The sequence below is a fragment of the Oryx dammah genome, unplaced genomic scaffold (genome assembly GCF_014754425.2).
Source record: "Oryx dammah isolate SB20612 unplaced genomic scaffold, SCBI_Odam_1.1 HiC_scaffold_1, whole genome shotgun sequence".
Taxonomy (NCBI): Eukaryota; Metazoa; Chordata; class Mammalia; order Artiodactyla; family Bovidae; genus Oryx; species Oryx dammah.
The window spans coordinates 6,675,840-6,703,374 of record NW_024070185.1 but is presented as its reverse complement, the minus strand read 5'-3'; the positions used below and the strand labels follow the sequence as shown (position 1 = coordinate 6,703,374).

General features: G+C 39.8%; 1 protein-coding gene across 2 annotated transcripts in view; it reads left to right on the top strand.

Annotated features, from left to right (window-relative positions):
* Positions 1-2,310: 2,310 nt before the first annotated feature.
* Positions 2,311-27,535, top strand: part of HPGD (15-hydroxyprostaglandin dehydrogenase) — a 36,249-nt gene continuing 11,024 nt past the window's right edge. Inside the window, exons 1-4 of one of the 2 annotated variants that reach the window (XM_040232087.1) lie at positions 2,311-2,468; positions 2,751-2,874; positions 5,391-5,497; positions 16,290-16,386. In XM_040232087.1, coding sequence (XP_040088021.1) covers positions 2,376-2,468; positions 2,751-2,874; positions 5,391-5,497; positions 16,290-16,386 — 421 coding nt within the window. In that variant the 5' untranslated portion in view covers positions 2,311-2,375. The remainder of the gene's footprint in view (positions 2,469-2,750; positions 2,875-5,390; positions 5,498-16,289; positions 16,387-27,535) is intronic. The other variant, XM_040232174.1, reaches the window with a different exon arrangement.

The window sequence follows — 27,535 nt, the reverse complement described above, 5'->3', positions numbered from 1 at the left end:
TGCTATTTGTATCGGAAGAGAAAGTATAAAGGGTCTGAACAAAGACAGTCACGATGGAAACCAAGGGGAAGGAAAGGGGTGGGGGTTACCAACTGTGCTCGAACTCAGTCTTTCCTTTCTACTAATAAAACTATTTCTCACATTTTTCTCCATCTTATGTGAGCTAAAATTGTTATCAACTTATGCCAGACCTAATTTCATTGTCCCTAAAGTCTGATAGGAACTGCTACTTACCAATAAGGGCTCTGAAACACAGAGTTGAAGCAACTAGCTCAAGGTCACATAATCAGGGCAGGAGCAGAGAGACAAGACCCAAATCAGCTTTATCTGAATCTGCAGCTGATGTACCCCCCCCACCCACGCACCCACCCACCCCCTTTCTGCTTCTATTCCCCTGTTTTTCACTCTCACTGAGTGGCTTTTAACCTGAATCCATCCCTGTCCTTTCTTAAAAGAATAACTCATCTGCTTACTAGTCTTTCCAACTACCATGCAATCTATTGCTTTCCATGTCATGTTGGTCTTAAAGCTCTGCAGTGTTCACCTTGTCATCATTTTTTTCCTTAAATTTCAGCATTTGGTTTCCGTGCCATCTAAATATACTGACGCCAGGACTTCCCTGGGGGTCCAGTGGTTAAAACTCTGCGTTCCCACTGCAGGGGCATGGGTTTGATCCGTGGTCAAGGAACTAAAATCCCACAAGCCACAGGATGTGGCCAAAATATAAGAAAACATAAACATTGATTTTAAAAAATCCACGATGAACAAAAATCAAATTTAAAAAGCAAATATACTAACACCAATTATTGTCTGGAAAATTTTAAAGTATTTCTTCATCCTTCTTTCCCTGTGCTTATCAGAGTACTTTGTATTAGTAATAACTCCTTTATTCCCTGAAACTCTTTGTCCATATGCTTTTCCAACATGTCCCTGTGTCACTCCAGCGGCTCCTTCTCTGGCTCTTATGTTAGTTCTTTCCTGATAAAGAAAAACATTTCCTTTCTGCTGTGTTCTGTACGTGCTTCTAGAGGTTTGGGTTTTCCTTTGCTTCCTTTTAATTTTTTTTTTAATCCTCTGCTGTTCTCTTTCAATATAAAGACTTCTGTTTCAGTGGTGTGCTGACAGCATATATTTCACACAACCTCCCCATATGTGCCTGTGTGCCAGTTACCTCATCTGCTGCCTCTTGGGAGCAACAAAGAAGTACACAAAGGATTCATCCCTGTTGTGTAAGCTTCCTGCCTGACCTCTGTCTCCCCAAGTACTTAGATTTCTTTGATCATGAAAATAAATGCCAGGCGGGTATTCAGTTTACAGAACTAGAACTGAAGCCTGCAGATGATAACAGGAAAGAGAGAAAGACAAAGTCAGCGGAATACCCCCAACTGAACGCATCTTAGTGCAACAGCTCAAGCTCAAGTTCCTGGAGGACCAGGAACCTCTGTCCCATACTTAACTGGAAGCCTCCAGAACTAGTATGACTCAGTCAGCAAACATTCCATTGAACCTGCACCTCACCAGGCTGACAGCGAGGCTGGAAGCCCAGTGCAGTCAATGATGACAGTTCTTGCTAGGCACTCTCAGAGTGACCCAGAATTGACACTGATCTGAAACCCGGGTGTCAACAAGACTCCTAAAAGTTCCAGCCTTGAAAGACAGGATCCATGGGTTTCTGTTCAGAGCACAGTGCACTTTAAAGCACAACTCAGTAAGAAAAAAAAAAGAAAGAAAGAAACCTAAAAACGGTGTTAGTCACCTTTGCTCACTCCATCCCCACTTCACTATCCATGATATAAGAATTAAAAACTTAGATTAAGACAAAAGGGCAGCCCCTAAAATTGTGCTTTACTGTTTTTGTTTTGTTTCTTCTTTTTCTATTATTTGGAGGGTGTGGGTGTGGGGGGAGAGTGGGGTCGGGGAGGAAGACCTGGGCACAGGAGGAGGAATCCAAGGTCTTCAGCTTCTCCTCTGCCCTCCTTTTATGGGGTGGTCTTCAGCGCACGGAAGGGATCTCTTCTTGGGGAGTAACCTTTCTGCGTGCTCTTTAACCAGCCAGCCTGCGTCCAAATCATCATCTCCCCAGCTAGCTTAGGTTACAAGCTCCACAGAGGCAGAGATGTTTATTTACCGTATGTCTCATGCCCTAGTGCAGGGGGAGGCTCCTAGGCTCGGCTACGAGTCAGGAAGGCAAAGATCGCCGGGCCGGAGCGCTCAGGGCCAGGTGACACAGTCCTGGGTGCAGGCGCTGCTTGACAGCTTCATCCCCGCCCACTGGCAGGCGAGCGCGGCCCGGCCACACATGCGCGCGCGCAGGGTCCTTAAAAGCCGCGGCCGCGCGGAGACGCCGAGCTCGCCCACCGAGCGCAGGCGGCGACATGCACGTGAACGGCAAAGTGGCGCTGGTGACTGGCGCGGCCCAGGGCATCGGCCGAGCCTCCGCCGAGGCGCTGCTGCTCAAGGGCGCCAAGGTAAGCGCGGCGAGGCGCACGGCCCACCCGAGACCCGCTCTCCAGTCGAGGCCCCGGGGAGTGAGCGACCCAGGCTGCGCCCCCGATGCTCTCCTTGCAGCCTCCAGAGCTGTCCAGTCTGGCGCACTCCAGCGGACTTCGAATGCGCTGACAGAGAACCCGATCTGTAAACTGCCCGATCTCAGGTCCAAACGAGGAGCTTCCTGTTGTCTCTGTATTGTCGGTCTCTCTGCCTGTTTTACCAGGCGCGAAGGATCTCGATTCCTCTCCTTTTGTCCGTAGGTAGCGCTGGTCGATTGGAATCTCGAAGCAGGTGTCAAGTGTAAAGCTGCCCTGGATGAGAAGTTTGAACCTCAGAAGACTCTGTTTATTCAGTGCGATGTGGCCGATCAGGAACAACTGAGAGGTAAGCGAGGGGAAAATCAATCCATCAGCGCGGAGCGCGCTTTGAGCAAGTAGCAACCTGAAGGCAGCCTGCGCCAGAGAGCTAGCTTGGGGTGGCGGAGGGGCTACCCTCTGCAGAGCAACTACCTCGGAGCTCCAAGAGATAGCCGACAGCTACCTGACATCCCAATAGACATAAAAAAAAAAAAAAAAAAAAAAAAAACTAAGGAGGAAGGGATATCTGACATCCCAACAGACATAAGAAAACTAAGGAGGAAGAAAAGCCAAGCATGTTTGAGAAATCCTTTTCTTTTAGTCATTTGGCAGCACATAATGTAATCAAAATTCCTTGGTGTATTCCAAGATAGTGCTGCTTCAGTAGTTATTAAATGATTGAACTTGCAAATGGAACTTAGAAAGATAAAGTAGGCTAGGGGATTACGGCAAACTACTTCTCCCAGAAAGCTGGAAGACGGCAGAATCCAACGGCAGTCAAATGTGGCAGTGTTTCTCCTTGGAATATGCTAGAATGCAAGGTCAAGGGTTGTCACCACAGCTGTGCTGGATGCTTTTGGCCAGATGTTCTCCCTGATTTTTCCCCTATGAAATGCTTTAAAAACAGTAATAGTTGTATTGCAGAAGAAAAGTTCCTATCAGACTTTCCTCAATGCTTTCTGTCTACTCGCCTAAGACAGACAGATCTACTTGACCAATCCAGAGACATTATTGGTGTAGACAAAAAAAAACAGATTTGGTCATTTAGAAGTCCAACAGATCTGTATGAGAAAATACATGTATTTCGAGGAAAAATGAGAAAATAGAGCATTTGTATTTCACAAAGTTTTTTTTTTTTTTTGAAAGACTAAGTGAAAAAAATTGCTAGGCACATCTTTAACGGATCAAAAAACTTTCATGAAAGTCATTTTAGTACTTCTTAACATGGATGAGTCTGTGTGTGATTTTTTTTTTTTTTTTAATGTTGGAGTGTTCTGTGAAAGGGTGAAAATGGAGTGGTATGTTAGAAGGAAACAAATTGTTCAGGGAAATTGTTTTAAAGGAAATTATGTAATTAAACTCTGAAAATTTTATAAAGACCCATAACATGGATTATAAGTGTGAGCAGAAGAGACCTGTAAACACAGTGCCAGAGCTATGTATTTTGCCAGAGGATAAAGTTTTGCTGATTGCACAGGGTATTTTTCTTCAAGGGTAAAGTCATGTCGAATCCCAACAGCCATGCTGATAGAATAGGGAACAGTAGAGATCATCTGAGAGCTATTTCTGTCTGAATTTATGTAGTTTTGCACATGACATTTAACCTTAATTGTTTTGCTTCCCAGTATTTAAAATTAGTACCTTGGCTGTAAACACGTTCCTTAAGGATAACTGATTGTGGAGGAGGAAACCAGACACATAATGAGTGACCAGGAGAAGCCATGATGGTCAATGAGAAAGCCACATGTTTTCTGGACATCAGTGTTTATTTGCATTTTAGGAAAACTTGGCATTGGCTCTTCCAGTTTCAGGATTTAGTGTGGCCTACAACTTTTAAAACTATGTAGACACGTGGCCCAAGAGACGTCGCTGAAATCAGAAAAATACAGAGGTGAAAAAGTTCTTGCAGATGACCTACAGATGATAAAAAAAAAAAAGCAACAGGAAGAGTTTAGGCAAATTATAAAGGATGCCACAGTGTTTAAATGTCAGCAAAACCTAGATTGTAAGTTGCTTGAGCCCAAAAGTGAGAAGCCATTAGTATTTGACAACCTAATTTCTTGTAAGGTGGTTGTGGAGTTCTGAAGAGTGTGTGTGTACCTGTTAAGTCACTTAAGTCATGTCCAACTCTTTGTGACCCTGTGGACTGTAGCCCTCCAGGCTCCTCTGTCCATGGGATTCTCCAGGCAAGAATGCTGAAGTGTGCTGCCATGCCCGTCTCCCCATCGAACCCGCATCTCTTGTGCCTCCTGTATTTGCAGGCAGGTTCTTTACCACTAGCACCACCTGGGAAGCCCACTAGGTACTAGATGCACTGAAAAGGTCATAATGGATCTGAATATACAAGTGTTTAATATGACACTTTCTGAAGATAATATGGCTTATTTTTAAAAGGATGTTTGTCATAGGCTAAGCCACAGAACTTTAGTAACTTCTCAGGGACAGAGATGCTGGCTGCCCAAACTGACTTCCAAGAGCACTTAGCACAGGGTGCTCAGCTCTCTAAAATTTACTCCATTGAGGTACTGCTTACAGAACTTTAATGGGCTACAAATTGTCTATGGATCTTACTAAGGTTAAGATTCTGATTCCGTAGGTCTGTGGTGACCACTGATTCTGCATTTTTGACAGGTTCCCAGGTAATTCTGACTGATGGTGCTGGCTTGCAAACCACACTGAGAAGCAAAGCAATAAGCCACAGTCTAAGAGTGTAATTTTCACCAGAAGGCTGCATAAGTTAAAACATCATTTCAGGGCATACACTGTGATAAATGTGTCTGGGCAAAGTAAGAACGGATCTATAATGTCTTCTTTTTTTACTAGATACTTTTAGGAAAGTTGTAGACCACTTTGGAAAGCTGGACATCTTGGTCAATAATGCTGGAGTGAATAATGAGAAAAACTGGGAAAAAACTCTGCAGATTAATTTGGTAAGCTGTCTAAACCATGTTCATTCTCTACAATTATTTCATAAAAGGATGTCTTAAAAGGAAAAAAGAGTTTTTTTTTCATGGAAACAATATAATGACCTACAATTTAGAAAAAGGGAATTTACAAAAAATTAGGGGAAAAAGCACTTCCTTTCACAAATTGGAAGACATTTGAGATTTTCAATTATGAAAATAAATCTGTCTTAAAATATTAAAGGAAATAGGAAAAAAACATCATTTATTGAATAACTTAATAGTTGTGAAGCTATGATCTCCAGCCAAACTAGCCTGCCACCTGTTTTTGTATGACCTGCAAGCTACAAATGGGCTTTACATGTTTTAATAGTTGAAAAAATAGTAAGAAAAGAAAAAAAATGAAATGTATAAATATATGAAATTCCAATTTCAGTGTCTGTAAAGCCTTATTGGCACACAGCCAAGGTCATTTATTTGCATGTTGTCTCTGGCTACTTTTCTGCTACAACAATAGAGCTACATAATGGTGACAGTGGCCGTGTGATACACAATGTCCAAAATGTTTACCATTTGAATTTTTTTGGAAAAAAAATCTTTCCAATTTCTGCCTTACATTATTTATTTAAAAACTACATTTAGTTCCAGGACTACAATAGAAAACAAGGCTAAAGTGACCATTGTACTTCGTAATAATTAAGATTTTTATTATTAATGTCAGTGTGTGTGTGTGTGTGCATATATGCGTGTCATTTCTACAATGTTTGATGATTATTTAATTCTTTCTTGAATTGTGAAAATGTAGAATTAGGAAATAAAATTTGTTTTCTGCATTGTATTACAAGCTTACTGATTATCCCATTTTATAAACACATGACATAAACCATTGGGGTTTAGAAATACTGAAACTTTAGCTAAAGCCAGATGTCAGAGCTGGGCTGGGCATGGTGTCACCATGCCCTTGGTAATTTCTTTTATTTGGTCATCTTTTTTATTAGTCTTGCAAAGCAGGCATGTGTAAAGTGCAGAGGGGCACGGTGTGTATATAAACACATAGGGAGTGCTCCCTACTTCACCATATCCAACTTCTTAAAAACAGATACCACGTGATGTTTTTCTTTGTTCTTCTCTCAGTAATCAACACGATATCCTGAAGATAGTGCTTAGTCAATAAATATTTTACTTGAATTGACATTCTCATGAGTAATGACTTAACTGTAACAACTTGATAGAATTGATGAGAATTTACCCTAACTCACAAAAAAAAGGTAATCTGTGAGCACTACTTTTTTTAAGGTACAGAGTTGCACCCCAAGCTTGACAGATACCTAAAATCCTTTGACCCAGATCAAAAGGTACTATTTTAAAATGCAAACACCCTCCTTCTAGTTCTATCTAAAATTTGTCTCAAGCATTCCTGGGTATCATATTTCAAAATAACTTTAAAAGGTGTTTGTCAAGTGTCTCTCAAAATGTTTCTGATGTGTGTGTGTATGTTTAGAGACCTCACAACTGCTGTTTCTGAGTTGAGACAACTCTTTGATTTTCTTCTACTTTACACAAATAGTATAGTTAGGTAAATGAAATATTTTCATTCTGTGAACCATAGTTACATCTCTTGGCTAAATCTTACTTTATTACGGTATATCAATGTCTAATACCATTGATTTTGCTTAGTTAACACCTAATTTAATTTTATATTTGTGTCTCTGTTATGAATGGTACGATCTTTTCATTTTTTGAAAATATTTCTATTTGATTTGGCTGTCAGTTATTCCTTTGCTTACTTTATCACCTTCATTTGTCTGTTTCTGAATAGAATATAGTTATATCTCAGATGACAATTGTCCATTTGCCTACCTCTTTCAGTCATCCTGTCAGTTTTAATTCTGCATAGATGGCTGGTGATCATAATTTATCAACTGTTGACTTTTTAAAGTTGTAACTCTATTGCAACCTGGAATTTTTTATTTGTTTTCTATTTCCAGATATAAAATTGGCATCCATGTTTTCTTTTGATTCTCATTTACCTAGGCATACTTTTTTCTGTTTCTTTATTTTGAAAATAAAAATAACCTTTTATGTTAATTTTGTCTCTTGCTAACAGTATAATGTAAAATCTTATTTTTCAAATCACATCCTAGAACTTTTTACTTTTTATATTTGTGAATCTAAGCCACTCATATTTATTTTTACTCTTCCGTTAGGATTTATTCCTTTTGCTTTAGTTCATATTTCTCTAAATTTTCTTTTTGTCTATGTTCTGTTTCCAAGCTTATCTTAAATTCCATTGGATAGCCTTAATTTTCTTTGGCTGGTAAGAAAATAGTACATTTTATGTGTACTTTTTGGTGGTTATCCCTGACTGATTATGAACCAAACTTCAGTATATCCTTAAGTTGCCAGACTTAAAAAAATATTGTTTTTGAACATGCAACCAATTGGAAACTTCATGAATTTAAAGAAGATACATTTTTATGAACTTATGCCACTCTCTGAAACCACATAAACTGACCAGATTTTTAAAATTGAGCTATACTACTAAAAAAAAAAAATCACATAATAGTTCTTTCCCTTGTGTATCACTATTATTTTAGTTTCATCAGTAAAACTCCAGATATTTTGTAGATAGAGGTCCCTAGGATGTAAATTTTCCATGTTCAGTTCATTCATAATGGGCACCTACTGTGTCTTTTCTCTGAGAAATCAGCTGTCAGAAAACATGTGCAATGATTAGAGTTAATATAAAGAAACATGAAAATAGTGAAGAGATATCACAGGGGGAATAGGATTGGAGTCTAATGATCTGTTTTCATCCAGCAGAGAGGGCATGTTTGCTTTATTATAATAAATACACAGGTGAATAAACTCTGCTCCAAGCTGGGAAGTTCTTGCATTATCTTCAAATAGAGAATTCTGGAAGATTGGAATTTTATTTGTCCCCTTTGGTTATAGCTCAGTCTCCAGGATTCTTCCTCACTGAAACTCAACTGGCCTTTACTTTTCTCTGAACTCTGCTGACAGAGACCACTCCTTAGCTTAACTGATGACATTAGTTTAATATTCCAGAAAGAGAACAAACTATAACCTTTGTCACCCATATATAACTTAAAAACAAGTTCCTTCACTGCTACCTACAATACTCATTGCAAGAGTAGATTAGAGTGTGACTAATCTTTGTCCTCCTAGCTTGATTACCTCTGGTAGTAGAATGCAAATATTTGTGTGTGGTTTGTGTATAATATTTTTTTTCAATTCTGCTCTGGATATAATTTGCTTCCTTGAATTATACAGTTCCATGTGTGGTCTTTTCCATGTTTTTCCATGTTCTTGTCCATGTCAGAGAGTCACCAGTTAGTAAAAGAACCTCACCACATATCATTCCCTCTTCTGAAAGCTTATATAACATAACTTATCCTCATAGGGCTTATCGGTTTTTGAAATTTTGTTAGAATTATTTTGATACATGTACAACTTATGCTTATATGCTGTAAGTTCTTTCAAGGCAGAACATTTTTGTTTTGCATGCTTAGTAGATGTTCAATTAAAATGTATTAGAAAAATAAACTGCTATCCTGTGATATTTTGCAGACATGGATATTCGTTTTAGTGTTTCAGTACAATGTTTGGATGGTTTCCTATTACATCAGTGTTGCAAACAGTATCGTCTATCCTTCCACTTTTATTCCTTACCAAATTTATCCCTTCTTTATTCTTCAGACAATGGTTCTCACCATGTGTCCCACACAAAAGCTCCAGTAAACCTCTTCCCAGTCTTTTTTTCCCATTAGACTTCTCTGTCCTTCCTTTTCAGTCTGAAATCAGCCACAGGAGCCTTATTTATAGCTGCTCAGACTCATATGGAACATTCAGGAAAGAAAGAATTTTTACATAACTATCGGTTGGTCTGGCCATTGAGCAGAGGTAGGCTTAACTTTGAATACTGATAAAGTCATTGGTAATGTATTTATTTCACTATTTGAAACTTTAATAAACCTAAATAACTCATTCACACTTGGGTGGGACTTATGACTTAATTTGGACATATGACTAACTTGTATTGACTCCATTAGTATATTCAAATAAAAATTAAATAAAATTGATGGCTATCACTGGGGATTCTTTAAAAGGATTTGTTCTGTACCTGAATTTAAAATTCATGAACTTTTGGGACTTCCCTGATGGTCCAATAGGTAAGCATCCATGCTCCCAATGCAGGGGGCCCAAGTTTGATCCCTGGTCAAGGAACTGGAGCCCACATGCCATAACTAAGACCCAGCACAGCCGAAGAAATAAATAAAAGTAAGATAAATAAAATATTTTTTAAAGTTTATGAATTTTTATTTCATTTTTCTGATTTTGTATTTCCCAGATTGGGAAAAGATGAAAATAATCCTTTTACCTCTAAGGTTGGTTGAGCTTCAATAAAGCATAATTTGTATGAAGTCACATTTTCTTCATTCCCACCATCCCATTTCTAAATGAAGTAGACTTTTCTGCTCTACTCTGCCTCTAATGAAGAGTTGAGGAAACAGATAGAAACACTGTTGTCAAGCATACTCCTTTTTCTTGGCTCCCAAGCATGCTGATTACAACTTAAATTAATAACTACTTTCTGTTATTGCAACTCTATCATATCTAAAGACCCTACAGAACTATTTTAGTTAGTTAGGCAAGGCTTCCTGAATTGTAAGTAGCTTCTGCAAGGAGGAACACAATCATATTTACCCCCTAAATAAGCAGAAATGTTGAAAGATTGAACATAGAAAAAAAAGATGAAAATAGATTTCAGAAAAAAATGATCATCTCTATTAGTATCCCTTGAAAACTGAATAGAGGAAAAACAAGAACCTAAAAGATAGAGTTTTATGATTGTATGACAGAATTTTTTATAATTGCTTTAGTTACTATGTAGCACAAGAATCATAAATAAACTGAAAGCAACTCCAGAGTAGAGGGAAATGGGATAAAGGAAATAACAGATTAGAAAATTTCAGTAGTAAACACACACACACACACACAAATATAAATAGAACATATATACATATATGTGTGTGTATGTTGCCTTGTTGTGTCTGACTCTTTGCAACTCCATGGTTCCTCTGTCTAGGGAATTCTCCAGACAAGAATACTGGAGTGGGTAGCCATTTTCTTCTCCAGGGATCTTCCCAACCTGGCAATCAAACCCAGGTCTCCTGCATTGCAGACAGATTCTTCTTTAGTGTCTGAGCCACAGGGAAGCCCGTGCTCTCCTCCACGGGATCTTCCCAAGCCAGGGATTAAACCCACGTCTCCTGGGTCTTCTGCGTTGTAGGTGGTTTTTTTTTTTCTGCTGAGCCCCCAGAGAAGCCTGTCTATACATATATGTGTGTATAATAGAAGACATGATGCTTAATGAGAGGAGCTAAGTTCATTTATCCATTTATCTTTTATTACTAGAGAATCATTTCCAGGATAGGGGAATTTATGAGAGTGATTTTTAAGTTACAGAATGCCTTAATTCATGAAAAAAAGTACTTTAAGATTTGGAATACTAAATAATTGTAATTTCAGTATACATATAAAAATTCTCTTTTCATAACCAAAATATTGAGTAAGCGTGTGTTCATTAGATTCTTTTGTCAATAGTCAAGTTTTTATTTATTCTCACTATGTAAAATTAGGGCTTCCCTGGTGGCTCAGTCGGTAAAGAATCCACCTGCAATGCTGGAGACCTGGGTTCGATCCCTGGGTTGGGAAGATCCTGTGGAGGGCATGGCAACCCACTCCAGTATTCTTGCCTGGAGAATTCCCATGGACAGGGAACCAGGCAGGCTGCAGTCCATGGGCTTGCAAAGAGTCGGACACAACTGAGTGACTAACCACATGTAAAATTAGACATTGAATTTTCCTTACTATATGATCTGGGATGTGGAAGAGATTGTCATAGTAAAGGGAAAGAGGTGAAAATATCATATATGTTCAGCTAAAACATTAGAGTTTTTTTCTTGTAGATTTATTTGAAGAATACTTTCATTTGAAAAATTACTCAATTCTTAACCTGATAATAGCACGACAATTATTTTTCCTCCTCAATCAAAAAAACCAGGAAATAAATATAGCTTTAAAAAAAATTGGAAACATTCCTTAATCTTCTATCTGGCTGTATCGTGTAGATGTTGAAAACCCAAAACAGGTGTCAGCAAAGCTGTAAATACCTGAGAATAAAAGAGTAGTGCCAATACGCATAAACAGAAATCCTGTTCAGACATGCTAGAGACCTGGACAGAAACACACAGAATCTGACTTCAGTAATTCCAGCCATGTACATTTTTTAATCCTTCTTATATAAACCACTGAAGGTGGTTTTTTTTTTCCTTTTAAAAGGGAATCATGTGCAAGTTTTATTCATTCTCCCTGAGTCTGCTTAATATCACACTGATACATGGCTTGAGTGAATAGAATCTTTAGTTTACTTCTTTGTGTTAAAATTACTGTAAGGTATAGACGCAACTCTGAATGCTTGTCAAGAAAACTCCAAAAGGAATTTTTAAAATAAAAACAAGGTAACCATCAATATATGCCCTCAGGTTCAGACTCATTATCTCATTCTCTGTTATATTGTTTTCTTTCCAGTATTGTAAAAAATGAAAGTCATAAGAATTAAGGTGTCAAAAGGAAATTTTCTATTAGAAGTCTGAGTTGGAGGGGAGAGGCGTTCTTAATTCTAAAAGGGAATGCTGCTGCTGCTGCTGCTGCTGCTGCTGCTGCTAAGTCGCCACAGTCGTGTCCAACTCTGCGTGACCCCAGAGATGGCAGCCCACCAGGCTCCCCCATCCCTGGTATTCTCCAGGCAAGAACACTGGAGTGGGTTGCCATTTCCTTCTCCAATGCATGAAAGTGAAAAGTGAAAGGGAAGTCGCTCAGTCATATCTGACTCAGCGACCCCATGGACTGCAGCCTACTAGGCTCCCCCGTCCACGGGATTTTCCAGGCAAGAGTACTGGAGTGGGGTGCCATTGCCTTCTCCGAAAAGGGAATGTATGGTTTCAAATACGTTGCATGTCACAAGTTGCTTTTGATAGTGGTTAGTTCTTATTTACTTATTTTTGCTTGTCCTGGGTTTTTGTTGCTGCACTCAGGCTTTCTCTAGTTGTGGAGAGCAGGGGCTTTCTCAGTTTACAATGCACAGGCTTCTTTTGTCGTGGAGCATAGGCTCAGTAGTTGTGGCACATGGGTTTAGTTGCTCTGTGGCATGTGGGATCTTTCAGGACCACGGGTCAGACCAGTGTCTTCTGCACTACAGGCAGATTCTTAATCACTGGACCACCATGATAGCGCCAATTCATTCTTAAATGTTAGAATAATACCGAAAAGGTGCCTATATGTGGGTATCAGTAATAAAACAGAATTAGCTATCAAAAAGGTAGCTGCAAAAGTGATGAACAAAATTAAGTGATTTAATTACTGAAGACCATGTGTCCAGGGAACAATAATCCCCCACTCAGTCTAGATGAAACAGCTATGTATTCTCACAGAACACTGAGTTCAGGGCTGCTTGATGCTGCAGCTCTGTGATATCATCAGGACAGTCCCTGTCATCTCTCCCATCTGCCATCCTTCATGGTGGTTCCCTCTTAAGGAAGCTATCTCTATAACTTTATTCCAGCATTGTTGTTCAGTCACTCAGTCATGTCCAGCTCTTTGCCACCTCGTGGACTACAGCATGGCTGGCAGGCTTCCCTGTCTGTCACCAACTTTCAGAGTTTGCTCAAACTCATGTTCATTGAGTCAGTGATGCCATCCAATCATCTCATCCTCTGTCACTCCCTTCTCCTCCTGCCTACAATCTTTCCCAGCATCAGGGTTTTTTCCAATTAGTTGGTTCTTTGCATCAAGTGGCCAAAGTATTGGAGCTTCAGCTTCAGTATCAGTCCTTCTGATGAATATTCAGAACTGATTTTTGTTAGGACTAGCAGAGACATTACTTTGCCGACTAAGGTCCATCTAGACAAGGCTATGGTTTTTCCTGTGGTCATGTATGGATGTGAGAGTTGGACTGTGAAGAAGGCTGAGCCCCAAAGAATTGATGCTTTTGAACTGTGGTGTTGGAGAAGACTCTTGAGAGTCCCTTGGACTGCAAGGAGATCCAACCAGTCCGTTCTGAAGGAGATCAGCCCTGGGATTTCTTTGGAAGGAATGATGCTAAAGCTGAAGCTCCAGTAGTTTGGCCACCTCATGCGAAGAGTTGACTCATTGGAAAAGACTCTGATGCTGGGAGGGATTGGGGGCTGGAGAAGGGGACGACCGAGGATGAGATGGCTGGATGGCATCACGGACTCGATGGACGTGAGTCTGAGTGAACTCCGGGAGATGGTGATGAACAGCGAGGCCTGGTGTGCTGCGATTCATGGAGTTGCAAAGAGTTGTACACGACTGAGCGACTGAACTGAACTGACTGAACTGGTCTGATCTCTTTTCAATCCAAGGGATTCTCAAGAGTCTTCTCCAACACCACAGTTCAAAAGCATCAGTTCTTCAGTACTCAGCCTTCTTTATGTTCCAACTCTCACATCCATACATGACTACTGGAAAAGGTCAGTTTTCATTCTAATCCCAAAGAAAGGCAATGCCAAAGAAAGTTCAAACTACCACAAAATTGCACTCATTTCACATGCTAGCAAAGTAAGGCTCAAAATTCTCCAAGCCAGGCTTCAATAGTACATAAACCATGAACTTTTAGATGTTCAAGCTGGTTTTAGAAAAGGCAGAGGAACCAGAGATCAAATTGCTAACATCCGTTGGATCATTGAAAAAGCAAGAGAGTTCCAGAAAAACATCTATTTCTGCTTTATTGACTATGCCAAAGCCTTTGACTGTGTGGATCACAATAAACTGTGGAAAATTCTGAAAGAGATGGGAATACCAGACCACCTGACCTGCCTCTGTATGCAGGTCAAGAAACAACAGTTAGAATCGAACTTGGAACAACAGACTGGTTCCAAATCGAGAAAGGAGTATGTCAAGGCTGTGTATTGTCACCCTACTTATTTAACTAATATACAGAGTACATCATGAGAAATGCCAGTCTGGATGAAGCACAAGTTGGAATCAAGATTGCTGGGAGAAATATCAATACCCTCAGATATGCAGATGACACCACCCTTATGGCAGAAAGTGAAGAAAAACTAAAAAGCCTCTTGATGAAAGTGAGAGAGGAGAGTGAAAAAGTTGGCTTGGGAATGCATGTACACCCGTGGTGGATTCATGTCAATGTATGGCAAAACCAATACAGAATTGTAAAGTAAAATAATAAATAAATAAATAAATAAACCAAAACTCAACATTCAGAATACTAAGATCCTGGCATCTGGTCCCATTACTTCATGGCAAATAGATGGGGAAACAGTGGAAACTGTGAGAGACTTTTGGGGGGCTCCAAAACCACTGCAGATGGTGACTGCAACCATGAAATTAAAAGACATTTGCTCCTTGGAAGAAAAGCTATGACCATTCTAGGTAACATATTGGAAAGCAGAGACATTACTTTGCTGACAAAGGTTCATCTAGTCAAAGCTATGGTTTTTCCAAAAGTTATGTATGGATGGAGAGTTGGACTGCAAAGAAAGCTAAGCACTGAAGAATTGATATTTTTGAACTGTGATGTTGGAGAAGACTCTTCAGAGTCCCTTGGACTGCAAGGAGATCCAACCACTCCATCCTAAAGAAAATCAGTGCTGAATATTCATTGGAAGGAATGATACTGAAGCTGAAACTCCATTACTTTGGCCACCTGATGAGAAGAACTGACTCATTGGAAAGACCCTGATGCTGGGAAAGATAGAAGGTGGGAGGAGAAGGGGATGACAGAAGCCGAGATGGTTGGATGGCATCACTGACTGGATGGACATGAGTTTGAGCAAGCTCTGGGTTTTGGTGATGGACAGGGAAGCCTTCTGTACTGCAGTCCACGAGGTTGCAAAGAGTTGGACATGACTGAGCAACTGAACTGAACCTTTGTTGGCAAAATAATATCTCTGCTTTTCAAAGTAATGTCCCTGCCATTCCCTGCATGCAAAGCAATGAAAAGGGAGTAATGCAATCATTTGGTTTTTTTAAGAGCACTGAAAGTTTTCTCTGTGGCATACTCTTTCATCACCCTCCCCAATCTGGACCCGACTTGCAGCTGACTCCTTCTCTGGTCTTACTGGCTGGGAAGTGGGTCACTTTCATCTCCGAAACCAGTCACAGGCAAGGGGAATGGGATTTCTGTGACTCAATTAGATTAACCACTGTCTGCACTAAAGCAAGGGAGATCGCCTTCCTTTGTATTACATGAAGAAGTAGATACAAATGCAAAAAAGAAGGAAATGAGAACTGTACAGGCAATCAAGGGTATCCACTATGATATATTCCAAGAGGCAAGAGAATGAAACACGGCAGATGGATGTAGAATACTTGGGCAAGAGAACTATGGGCTAAACAGGGTGAATAAATTTTGTATCCAGTATTTAGAAGAGAAAAAGAATGTATAGAATTCTTGAAGGTGCTGTGAATTAATGCAAGTTAATAAGATACTGTTGCAATATCACACTTATCATAAAATCTCAGAAATTGGGCAACTAAGTGAAGTTTTGCAGAAATGTGATGAGCTCTACAAGTTTAGGTAAACAAAAGAGTTAATGACTGACTTAAAAACACAGCCATTTCATAACATTTCATTGATAACTTTTGCAGGAATCTCCATCAATGTCAGAGATAGCAATAGAAACGTTGGGGTGTGACTATATCATAAAATATAATGGTTCTGTTGCTTTTCCTATTTCTGCCCCTGGACTAGGTTTCTGTGATCAGTGGAACCTACCTGGGCTTGGATTACATGAGCAAGCAAAATGGAGGTGAAGGTGGTATCATTATTAATATGTCCTCTTTAGCAGGTAAGGATAATTATGATGTCAATAATGATTTCTTATTGGTCATTTGGACCACAGAAGTATCTCTTCAAAGTGCATTTATTACCAACTCAGGTTTGAAATGGCAACTTGGTTTACTTTTCTTTTTACTGGTTCTATGGGATTTTCTGTTTCATAATATCAAAAGTTTGAACTCAAAGTTTCTTTCTTTTGTTTTAAATTGTGACTTTAAAGTTACCTAATGCAGTACTGTTTTCAAGAAACATGTTGTTGTTGTTCAGCCATTAAGTCGTATCTGACTCTTTCAAACCCAAGGACTGTAGCACACCAGACTCCTCTGACCTCCACTGTCTTCCAGAGTTTGCTCTAATTCATGTCCATTGAGTCAATGATGCTATCTAACCATTTCATTCTCTGCTGCCCCCTTCTCCTTTTGCCTTCAATCTTTCCCAGCATCAAGGTCTTTTCCAATGAGTTGTCTTTGTATCAGGTGGCCAAAATATTAGAGTTTCAGCTTCAGCAGCAATCCTTGCAATGAAATTTCAGGGTTGATTTCCTTTAGGATCAACTGGATTGGTCTCCTTGAAGTCCAAGGAACTCCCAAGAGTCTTCTCCAGCACAAGGTGGAGATCTTTTTCTCCAGAAAAAGGTGAAAGCGTGGGCAATACTTAAAAGACATATTTGATCCTAGAGAGGGCTGAAGTTTAGAGTCTCAGAGACTGGAATCCTAATTCAACAGCATCAATTCTTTGGCACTCAGCCTTCTTTATGGTACAGTTCTTACATACAAACATGACTACTGACAAAGCTAAGCTTTGACTATACATATATTTTTTCCTAGCATTGCTATTTGTCAAAGGTTATTGTGAGATTCCCAAACAGTAAAGTTTGTAAAAACACCTTTGATGAACTGAAAAGGACTAAAATGAAGTTAAGGTATCTCTACTCATGTATGATGGTACTAACAGTGTATAATTTTAAAATATGGCATATATAGTTAGTTGGGATGTACTATAGGGGAAACCAAACTTTATCTCTTTCTCGGTGTCTCTAGCCCAGTGTGAGAATTAAATTGACATAAGATAGATCAACAGAGGAGCAAAACATACAGGTTCTTGCATGTCCACGAGAGCCCCCATAGGAAAACAAAGATCCAAAGAAATGGTGAGACTTCAGTGTTTGTAAACTAGCTTGAGTGAAGCGAGGCATTTGTGGGAAAGTAACTAAAATATATGAGGAGACTCAAGAAAGATAAGAATTATTTTAACAAGATCTGTATAGATGTCTCTTCTCTTTGACATCAGTCTCTGATGATAAAGTTTCCTTCCTCCTGGGACTGGGACAGCATCTTTTGCATGGAAGTTCTGTGTCCTGTTTTCAGGAAGAAAAGAGATTAAAGTGTTCCCTTGCACCTGCTGTTTTACAAGTGCCTTTAGCTCAAAAGTCACCCTTATGCCCAGGTGACATATTTTGAGATGCCATACTCCACCTCCCTCCAGTGCTAAACTTCTTTCAGAAATAGACCCAAATGGGTACTGGCTTAAATATAGCATAAACTTGTTCGCCACTCATGGATCAACCTAGGGCAAGATGCTTGCTGCAGGAAACCTTTTCTGTAGGCAACCTTTTGGGAAACCAGGCTGGCTGAAGCTGGGAGTCTGGGAAATGCAGGCTAGTTGTGTGCCTAGCCTGCACACAATGATCAGCAGAGAGCTGATCATTCTTTCCACAATATGCCATTCAAATTGTGTTTTATACAGGGCTATGTGACTTGTGATCAGCTGATATCATTTTGCTTGGTATAAGCCATAAACCTTTAGGGTTTCCCAGGTGGCACAGTGGTAAAGAACCCACTGCCAATGCAAGAAACACTAGAGATGCAGGTTTGAGCCCTGGGTCGGGTAGATACCCTGTAGTAAGAAATGGCAACCCACTCCAATATTATTGCCTGGAGAATTCCATGGACAGAGGAGCCTGGTAAGCTACAGTCCATGGGATTACAAAGAGTCGAGCACAACTTAGCACAGCACAGCAGCAGCTATAATCCTTTTGGCAGGAACTTTTGGAGCAAAAGACTTCACTTTGAAAATTCTAGGAAAATCATCATGAATGGTTCTTGAATAGTTCAAGTGGAGTCATGAAATTTTATAAACCTGACCAGTATTGACACCAAGTCTAAACTATCTGTGTCCAAAAACAACAAGACTTTCTTCAGTCATCAGATTGGTTTCAGTTATTGTGGTAATGGCAGAATCAGTGTGCCCGCTTCCTGTTCTCCACCTCTCAGCTCCAGTAGCATTGCAAGCATCAGCATTAGAGGTGCCTGTGATTACATACATGTCTGGGGCTCTGCGTTTTTCTCATTCCATTGGGAATCATTGTCAGATAGTGCTTAAACCACTGTGAACTTCACCCAAGTAGAAATGTAGACATCTCCTTTCAGTTCAGTTCAGTTCAGTCGCTTAGTCATGTACAACTCTTTGTGACCCCATGAACCGCAGCACACCAGGCCTCCCTGTCCATCACCAACTCCTGGAGTTCACTCAGACTCACATCCATCAAGTCGGTGATGCCATCCAGCCATCTCATCCTCTGTCGTCCCCTTCTCCTCCTGCCCCCAATCCCTCCCAGCAGCAGAGTCTTTTCCAATGAGTCAACTCTTCGCATGGGGTGGCCAAAGTACTGGAGTTTCAGCTTTAGCATCATTCTTTCCAAAGAAATCCAAGGGCTGATCTCCTTCAGAATGGACTGGTTATATCTCCTTGCAGTCCAAGGGACTCTCAAGAGTCTTCTCCAACATCACAGTTCAAAAGCATCAATTCTTCGGTGCTCAGCTTTCTTCACAGTCCAACTCTCACATCCATACATGACCACTGGAAAAACCATAGCCTTGACTAGACGGACCTTTGTTGGCAAAGTAATGTCTCTGCTTTTGAATATGCCATCTAGGTTGGTCATAACTTTCCTTCCAAGGAGTAAGCGTCTTTTAAGTTCATGGCTGCAGTCACCATCTGCAGTGATTTTGGAGCCCAAAAAAATAAAGTCTGACACTGTTTCCACTGTTTCCCCATCTATTTCCCATGAAGTGATGGGATCAAAGGTTCTCAAAAATAAACTAGCATTTCATTTTCTGGGTTGCTTCAAGACAAAAATGACATCTCTAGAGTTATTATAGATGTAGTTATATAAACTGTTCAGGGTAATCTGTTTAGTTTTCCTAATGTGACATCTACTTACAAATTATAATACTTCAAGTCCAAGAAAAAGGTGAAAGCATGGGAAATACTTAAAAGACATATTTGATCCTAGAGAAGGCTGAAGTTTAGATTCTCAGAGACTGGAATCCTAAAGGGAAATTGTCAAGGCTAAATCTATACACCTTTGAAATAAAATCCTAAGAAAAATATATAAATGATTGGAGAATTAAGAAAAATGTTTAATAGTTTATTAAAATATAAACGTGGAAAAGAACATATGGAGGCAATCAAAAGGCAATTCCGTGAATTCCCTCTTAAAGTTAAGAGGTCTCATAACACTTGGAGAACCATGAATGCCATATAGTGGGAGACCCTTGACCTGGTATCATTGGAGGCGCTGATTTCAGTCTCAAGAGGACTAGAAGCCCTCAGTGTTGAATCAATATAGGATTCTCTGGGAGAGATTCTATAGCAGAAGAGGCTCAGTTTCCCCCAAGAGCATGAATAGAGAAATGCAATGTAGTACTGCCTCGTATCCAGTGAAATTATTTAAACATATAACAGCAATTAACTTTAACTGAGCACTCACCATTCACAGGATACTCTTTTAAATACTATGGACACCTTGTGCTGTGCTTAGTCACTCAGTTGTGTCCGAGTCTTTGTGACCCCATGGATGGTAGCTCACCAGGCTCCTTTGTCCATGGGGATTCTCCAGGCAAGCATACTGGAGTGGGTTGCCATGCCCTTCTCCAGGGGATCTTCCCAACCCAGGGATCGAACCTAGGTCTCCCACATTGCAGGTGGATTCTCTACCAACTAAGCCACCAGGGAAGTCCTTATCTCATTTAATTCTCTCAACAGCCCTGTGCAGTAGTTTCTATAATATCCATCTTGAAGATAAGGGAGCTTAGTCTGGAGAGCGTAATAAGTATCTTGCACAACCTTACATGCAAGGAAGCTGGGGAGTTGGAATTCTCATAACAGCAGCCTGATAGGAGATCCCCTATGCCTTAACCACAAGATTTTCTATCTCTTCTGTCTGTGAGTTTGTTAAATCTGTGTCTGTTTCCATGTCTATCTTAGCCTAACTATAAAGAAAGAGAAACTGAAGTCATGTAACTTAATTAAGCCAGTGTGATGTCCCAGTATATTCAGGACTCCTGGGCACTATTTTAATCTCAGGACTACTTACTCAACCTTCAGTGAAAGCTTAAGCTTTTGCCCTGTTTGACACACACAGAGTAAAGCCCTGGAACCATGTGGGGAGATTACCGATGTCACAAGTCAAAACATGCCAAACAGAAGAGCAGTTTAGATGTCCACTCACCTTAGATGTCCACTCGCCTTTCTTGGCAAAGAGCTTGGTTTGTCACCCTTCCCATCCTGAGTGTTAATTAGCTCTTCTTCATTATCCCAGAGTTAATATGGGGAACCATGCGTGAATCTTTTGCTAGTCGTGTAGACAAAGCAATGAATGGATAGAAATTCAATGAGGAGACCATTCTGGCTTTGAGTTACTTTCTGACACTCTTACAATCTAGTGAAAATCAGAGCAATCCAAAATGATTCTCCCTCTGATATTCCTCCCGATAAGCAGGGTGATTCCACTGATGAGGGTTCATTAGTTCATCTCTGTCCATTACACTTGACTGGGTACCTTCATAATGCCCATCCTCCATACCTGCAACATCTAACACCATTTCCTTGTTGCCTCTGGCCCGTCTGGGCAACCCCTGCTAGCCCTCCTCTGACCCTTGGCTTTGACACTGAGGTTCTCTCATCTCAGAAAGAATATTAAAATGTACTGTTTTGCATTTTATCCACTCATTATGAGTCTCTGATCTTCCCTTAATGAAATCAGCTTGATAAAAATACAAGATTTTGTAATAGTATAGCAGACAATAAATTGTGGATGTCTCACATCTTCACACTTTCCTCAGAAATAATATCGAAAATTTTGTACCCTTGAAGTCAGAGCAATTTGGCAGACGCCAGATGACCAGAAAAGTCTTTGGGAATTACCGAAGTTTTGTTTGTTTGTTTGTTTTTACTTCTCAGCTTATATGAGATATAATTGACAAATGAAATCATAGGAAAAGTAGTCCTAGTGCTTGCTTCCTGTGTTTTCCGGATGTTTCTTCCCTATAGACCTTTCCTCTTTTCCCCTACTGCTCTCTGTGTTGAAGGAATAATGGGTACTCTTCAGTCCAGCCAGAGTCCATCCCATGATCTCGTGCCCAGATCCAGTGGAATCATTTAGTGTCATAGGAAAACCTCAAGTTGACACACTGGTTTGGGCAGAGGAGTTAATGAGTAATGACCACAGACGCAGACAGAGTATCAGATGCAATTAATAAGTTTAACAAACAGAGGAGTAGTTACAGTAGACAGTGATTCTTTGCTGTGTTGAGGGAAGGGTGTCTCCAGTCTGGAGCCAGGGAAGTTGTTCCAATCTCTGTTAACTACATAGACTCTTCTGTATGACCTTTTGTCTATAAAGGTAATATATAAACCTGCACTCAGTTTGCCACATTCATCCTTAATTATTAAGCAAGAAAAAGTTGAACAACAGAGAAGAGCAAAGTCTGGTTTAATGAAGATAATCAAACAGCTCTGCTCCCATAAGACATCCCATATATGTGTGTGTGAGTGCTCAGTTTTGTCTCACTCTTTGTGATCCCGTGGACTGTAGCTTACCAGGCTCCTCTGTCCATGGGATTCTCCAGGCAAGAATACTGGAGTGGGTTGCCATTGCCTCCTCCAGAGGATCTTCCCAACCCAGGGATCAAACTCATGCCTTCTGCACTAGGAGGTGGATCTTTACTAAATGAGCCATTTGGGAATTCCAAGACATCCAATAGGAGTCAAGTATGCTTCCTTATACTTAGTTACTCAAATAGTGGGAAAAGAGGAGAAGTCGTCATAGGAAAAGGAGTCTGCCCACCAAACCTGCTCCCAACTGCTCAGCTGCTGCAGAATTGGTGTGTGCTGCAGGTGATCTATGTGCTTCAGAAATAAGGCATTCAGTGGCATTTTGTGAGTGACACTGTGAAGGTCATATCACTGAACTGAAAACATTAAGAGTCCTGTGAAAATATTTGGATATCCCAGAATTTTTTGTAGTTGAATACCAGCCCAGTGACATACTCATTTGAGCTATGTCATATCTAGAACAATATAATTTGTTGTCTTACAGTAAAAGTGCTAAGGTTACCACTTTAAATAACACATTCAAGTTAACCAAACATGTTGCACATCTACAGAAAGGAAGCTATCTGTCAGGAGCTATATGTCAATGTCTGTTGTAAGTATGCAGCACTAAATATTGGGTTGGCCAAAAATGTTCATTTGGGTTTTTCTATTACATCTTATGGAAAAACCCAAATAAACTTTTTTTGGCCAACCCATTAATTATCATGGCATAGACGAAGCAGAAACATAATAAGCGGTGAAAGTCCTTAAGACTCATGTGGCCTGAAGAGAAGCATTTGGACTGCAATGTCACAACAAACCAGAAATTTCAGGTTATTGCATGGTACAACCCTCTGTAACTCTTCTTGCTTTAAAGAAGGGGGACTCACATATTTAGCAAATGCCAAGTTCCAGCCATTGTGATAAACCATTGGCTGTATGATGTCACATTTAACTTTCACAGTTCCCTACAATAGAAGTCTGTTTAATTATCTCCAATTTATAGTTGAACAACTCATCTTGAACAAGTTGCATAACTTGGGTAAAGTGGTGAGGAGAATTAGTTAAGAAAGCAATGGACATGAGTTTGAGCAAACTTAGGGAGACAGTAAAGGACAGAGAAGCTTGGCATGCTGCAGTCCATGGGATCGCAGAATTGGACACGACTTAGAGACTGAACAACAATGATTTAGTGTATCTTGTACAATGGATGACTCCGCACTCTCTGGATCTTCATTGGTCCAAAGAGCCACCTCCCTCCTTTAGTACCAAAGAACGTTCTCATGGTGCCATTTTGCTGTCTTATGACTTAAAATTATTAAGAAGACACACACTAGAATGCGTCAGTAGGAAAGGTCAAGTATTTTATTGGCCTTTGAGAAATGGATAAAAAATTTAGCATTTCCTAGCTGTGTTGGGGGTGGGGAAGACTGTTAAGGAAATGAATAGTCTTTCAGAATTCAATATGAGAAATATTACCTTTGTTTAGAGGTAAATTCTACTCTGGGGCGGGTCCTGCAATTATGATGCCAGTCCTTGGCCCCAACTTTGAGGAGCAGGCCCCTAAAGTTTGCACAGGGACATTCTTTGAGTGGCTAAAAAAGCTCATCTTGGTTTCCTCTAAACCCAGCATAGGCAATAACTGAACTTTTAGGAAGGGGTATTTTGATGGGATATTAGGGGCAACTTTCTGAGAATTAACAATCCCTGGAAAGTGTTACTGAAGTTACCTTTTGGAAAGATTTTTATTATGAAGATGTAGTCGTTTTGTGAAAATTTAAGCCACTTTTTATATCACGGCACATTTCAAAGCATAATTTGTTAATAGCAGGCATGAGACTGAGAGGGGAAAAAGCAGCATCAGATAAGGTGTTCTACTGTGTGAAAGATCATATAATGAAGACATCCACCAGTTACTTCAGTTAGATTTCTGCATAAATACAGATAAATGCATTCTCACTAGTTCTCTCTTCCCCTTCTATTAGAGAAGTGGTGGTCAAACGCAGAGAGATAGGTAGACAATGTGAGATGGGTAGAAACTGTGAAGAGTTCCAATTCCTGCTTTTGGGCACAGCTGCTGAGCCCAAGTTTATCACGCAAAGAAATCAGTATGTTTAGGCTCTCAATTTACTTTCCTAAGTCGAATTTCTTTAACACTTCTGTATAGTTTATTTTACATGGTTTCTATCCACTTAAAAGCTAGTATGTTCACGGATTCAGTAAAATTGCCATCTGAGCGTATTTCAGTTTTTTGCACCAAAACTTTTTGAGCTTTTTACTTTCAGTGAAATGTGGCTATTGAAGCCATCTTTTGTAAATATGGGTAGAAAGAATGTTAAAGGTAGAAGAACTAAAGGAAATGGAAATGATATTTTATCTTTCTGAATGACTTTATTCTTTAATTGCATGTTTAATTTTCAAGTATTTAAACGGTTTTTGATCGTTATTCCATCAGTTTGTATCATTTTGTGTTATTATCCTGAGTGGTTGTAGAAAATATTTTTCTCTGTTTCATGAGTAGAATGTCTCGCTCTGTTGATATTATTTTTCTTAATCTCAGTCACGACAGACATAAACCTGCTACTAATTAGATGTGTTCTATTTTGGAGAGAGCCATTTTGCAATTCTTTAAGTAAACTTGCACAGTGCTGGGCCTAGAATAAATAAGCATTAAAAGTTACTTCCTAACTTTTTTATAATTTAAGGCATCTATTTTTAAGCACAATTGGGGATTCTCCACAACGTCCAACAAAATGACATTTCTTTAGAGATTGTTCTCTCCTGGTCACAATCCTTGTTTTATTACTCTTAAATCCTTTAACATGAAGACAATAGAATTTCTCTGTGCCTATGGGAATTAATTTGCAAGATTTTAAAATATCTAAATTCATTCCAGCAACTGCGCCTGCAGTCATTATACTGGCAGAATTCCCTGTGAAGTCAGATGGGGTCATCTGGCTGGTTGAATATCAAAGTTCTACACAACCCCTGTACAAGGGGCCCTCCGGTTTGGTTTACACATTTCAACAGAGCATATTTTAAATACTACTTCATTATCCTTTGTATTTAAAGTTGCTGAATACATAGTTCTTAAATGAAGACACTCTGTAAAGACTTTCGAATTGGGATTAGCAACAGTCCACAGTTGGCCAAGGGTTAGAAACCAAATCGAGTTAGGATGCTGTACCAGATTTGTGGCATTTTTAGTATAAAAGATACATTTTCATAAAAAGGTACACTGTGGATAAACAGGTAAACTAATTAATAAAACAAGACTTTGAGATGTTTCATCTTAAGAAAAATGTTTAATTTGCATTTATAGAAAAATAACAGCAAATGATAGGTAGAGCTTATTATGTGGTGCACACAGTTTTAAGTATTTTGTGTAAATTAGCTCATTTAAGCACACAATAGCTACTGTTACTCCTCAAGTTCACACAAAGAAAACACCACGATATCCAGAAGTAACCCCTCCAAAGGTAGAGCTCACTGTGGTAGATTCAGGATTTGAGATCAGCTAGTCTGGGACCCCAGATCCAAACTCCTGTAATTCCTCTCAACAAATTCAATTAAAAGGACATTTTTAAATGGTTAAATAATATAAGAGACGACATTCTGGTCAAATGGTGATCCTCCTCTTGGTTTTATACATTTTTAACTAACAATTTAAAACATGTTTTCATTCTATTTGGCACCTAATTGGTACCAAACACATATTTCTAAAATGAATTCACTCCTATAAAAGCTTTTGAATTAGCACACACTGTGTTTTAAGGGAAGAAAACTAATGGGAAGTCTCGAGACAGAGGAAGAGATCCTGGCTGGAAATGTGGAATTTAAATTTAAAAATCATGTGTGTTTATGTGAGAGGGAGAGAATGAAAGAGACATTGAGAGAATGAATTGCATCCCCAAGACTGGATAAAGTCACATAGGGAAAGAATGTGCATAGAAAGAGAGGGGACTTCTCTTGTGGCTCAGTGAGTGGTAAAGCGTCTTCCTGCCAATGCAGGGCATACGGGTTTGACCTCTGGCCTAGGAAGAATCCCACATGCCTTGGAGCAACTAAGCTGTGCACCACAACTTTTGAGCCATGCTCTAGAGCCCAGGAGCTGCAACCGTAGAGCTCACACAGCTAGATCCAATGTCCTGCAACAAGAGAAGATACTGCAGTGAGAAGCCTGTACACTAGATGGTGGCTCCCACTCTGAGTCTAGAGAAAGCCCACGCAGCAAGGAAGACCCAGGACAGGCAAAGATAAATAAATAAATTAAATTATTTAAAAAAGCAGAGAGGGCCACGGTCAGCCTATTCCTGGGGTCTGGTTGAGGAGGAGGAGGAGCTGCTAGCAAACGTTAGGTGGAAGGACACCAGCGAAAGGAGGGAAGTATTTCAAGGAGAGCTTAATTCACTGTGTTGGTTGCTGCTGAGGAAAGTGTCCAGCAAGAAGAAGGCTTAGCTTTAGCAGACATAGGTCACTGGCAACCTCCACAAGATCTGTTTGACCGGACTGGTCAGATGAAAGCCTGATTAGGGCGAACTATGGAGCTATGCAGAGGTAGCTGGAGAAAGGTGAAACCAAGAGGGCTACTATTTTTATTTATTTTTTTAAGTTTGATTTTTTTTGTTGTTCATCATGGATTTTTTGGCACCATTTTTTTAATTTTTATTTACTTTTGGGTAACAGCTACAATTTTCAGATGAGAGATTTTGAGACTTGTTAATATCTCAAAGAAAAGTGATTCTCTTTTGATTCTGCACTTGATAAAAGTAACCAATGTAGGCTTCTTAAAATATTTCCATCTTTAATTTCTATGACACGATGCTTAACTTGTTTTCTTCCTACCTCCACTGGTTCATCCTCCCCTACCACAGAGGGCTTCCGTGTATAGTTGTGCAGGTTATAAACTGCAGGAACTCTGTGGGACACAATTTCTACAAACTACCATGTGAGTGGTGATCCCAGAGTCATATTGGACACACCCTGAACAATTCTCTGTGCTGACCCTTATTTCTAGCCTCAGAACAGATTTTTATCTGAAGCATGTGGAAACCATATATGCGTGTATGCTAGTACTGTGAGTCTAAGGTCAGTAACAGAGTATGGCTAACCAACACTGAAGTTGATTGCAACAGAAATAATGTTTATACTTGGATCGTGAGATCCAAGAGAAAATGTTGGATTTCTGAAACATTTCAACCTCAGTTAAAGTCATTGTCAAAAAAACAAAAACACTTTTCTCTCTCCCTTTAGCCTTCCTTTCCAAAGCAGCAAACTTAGGG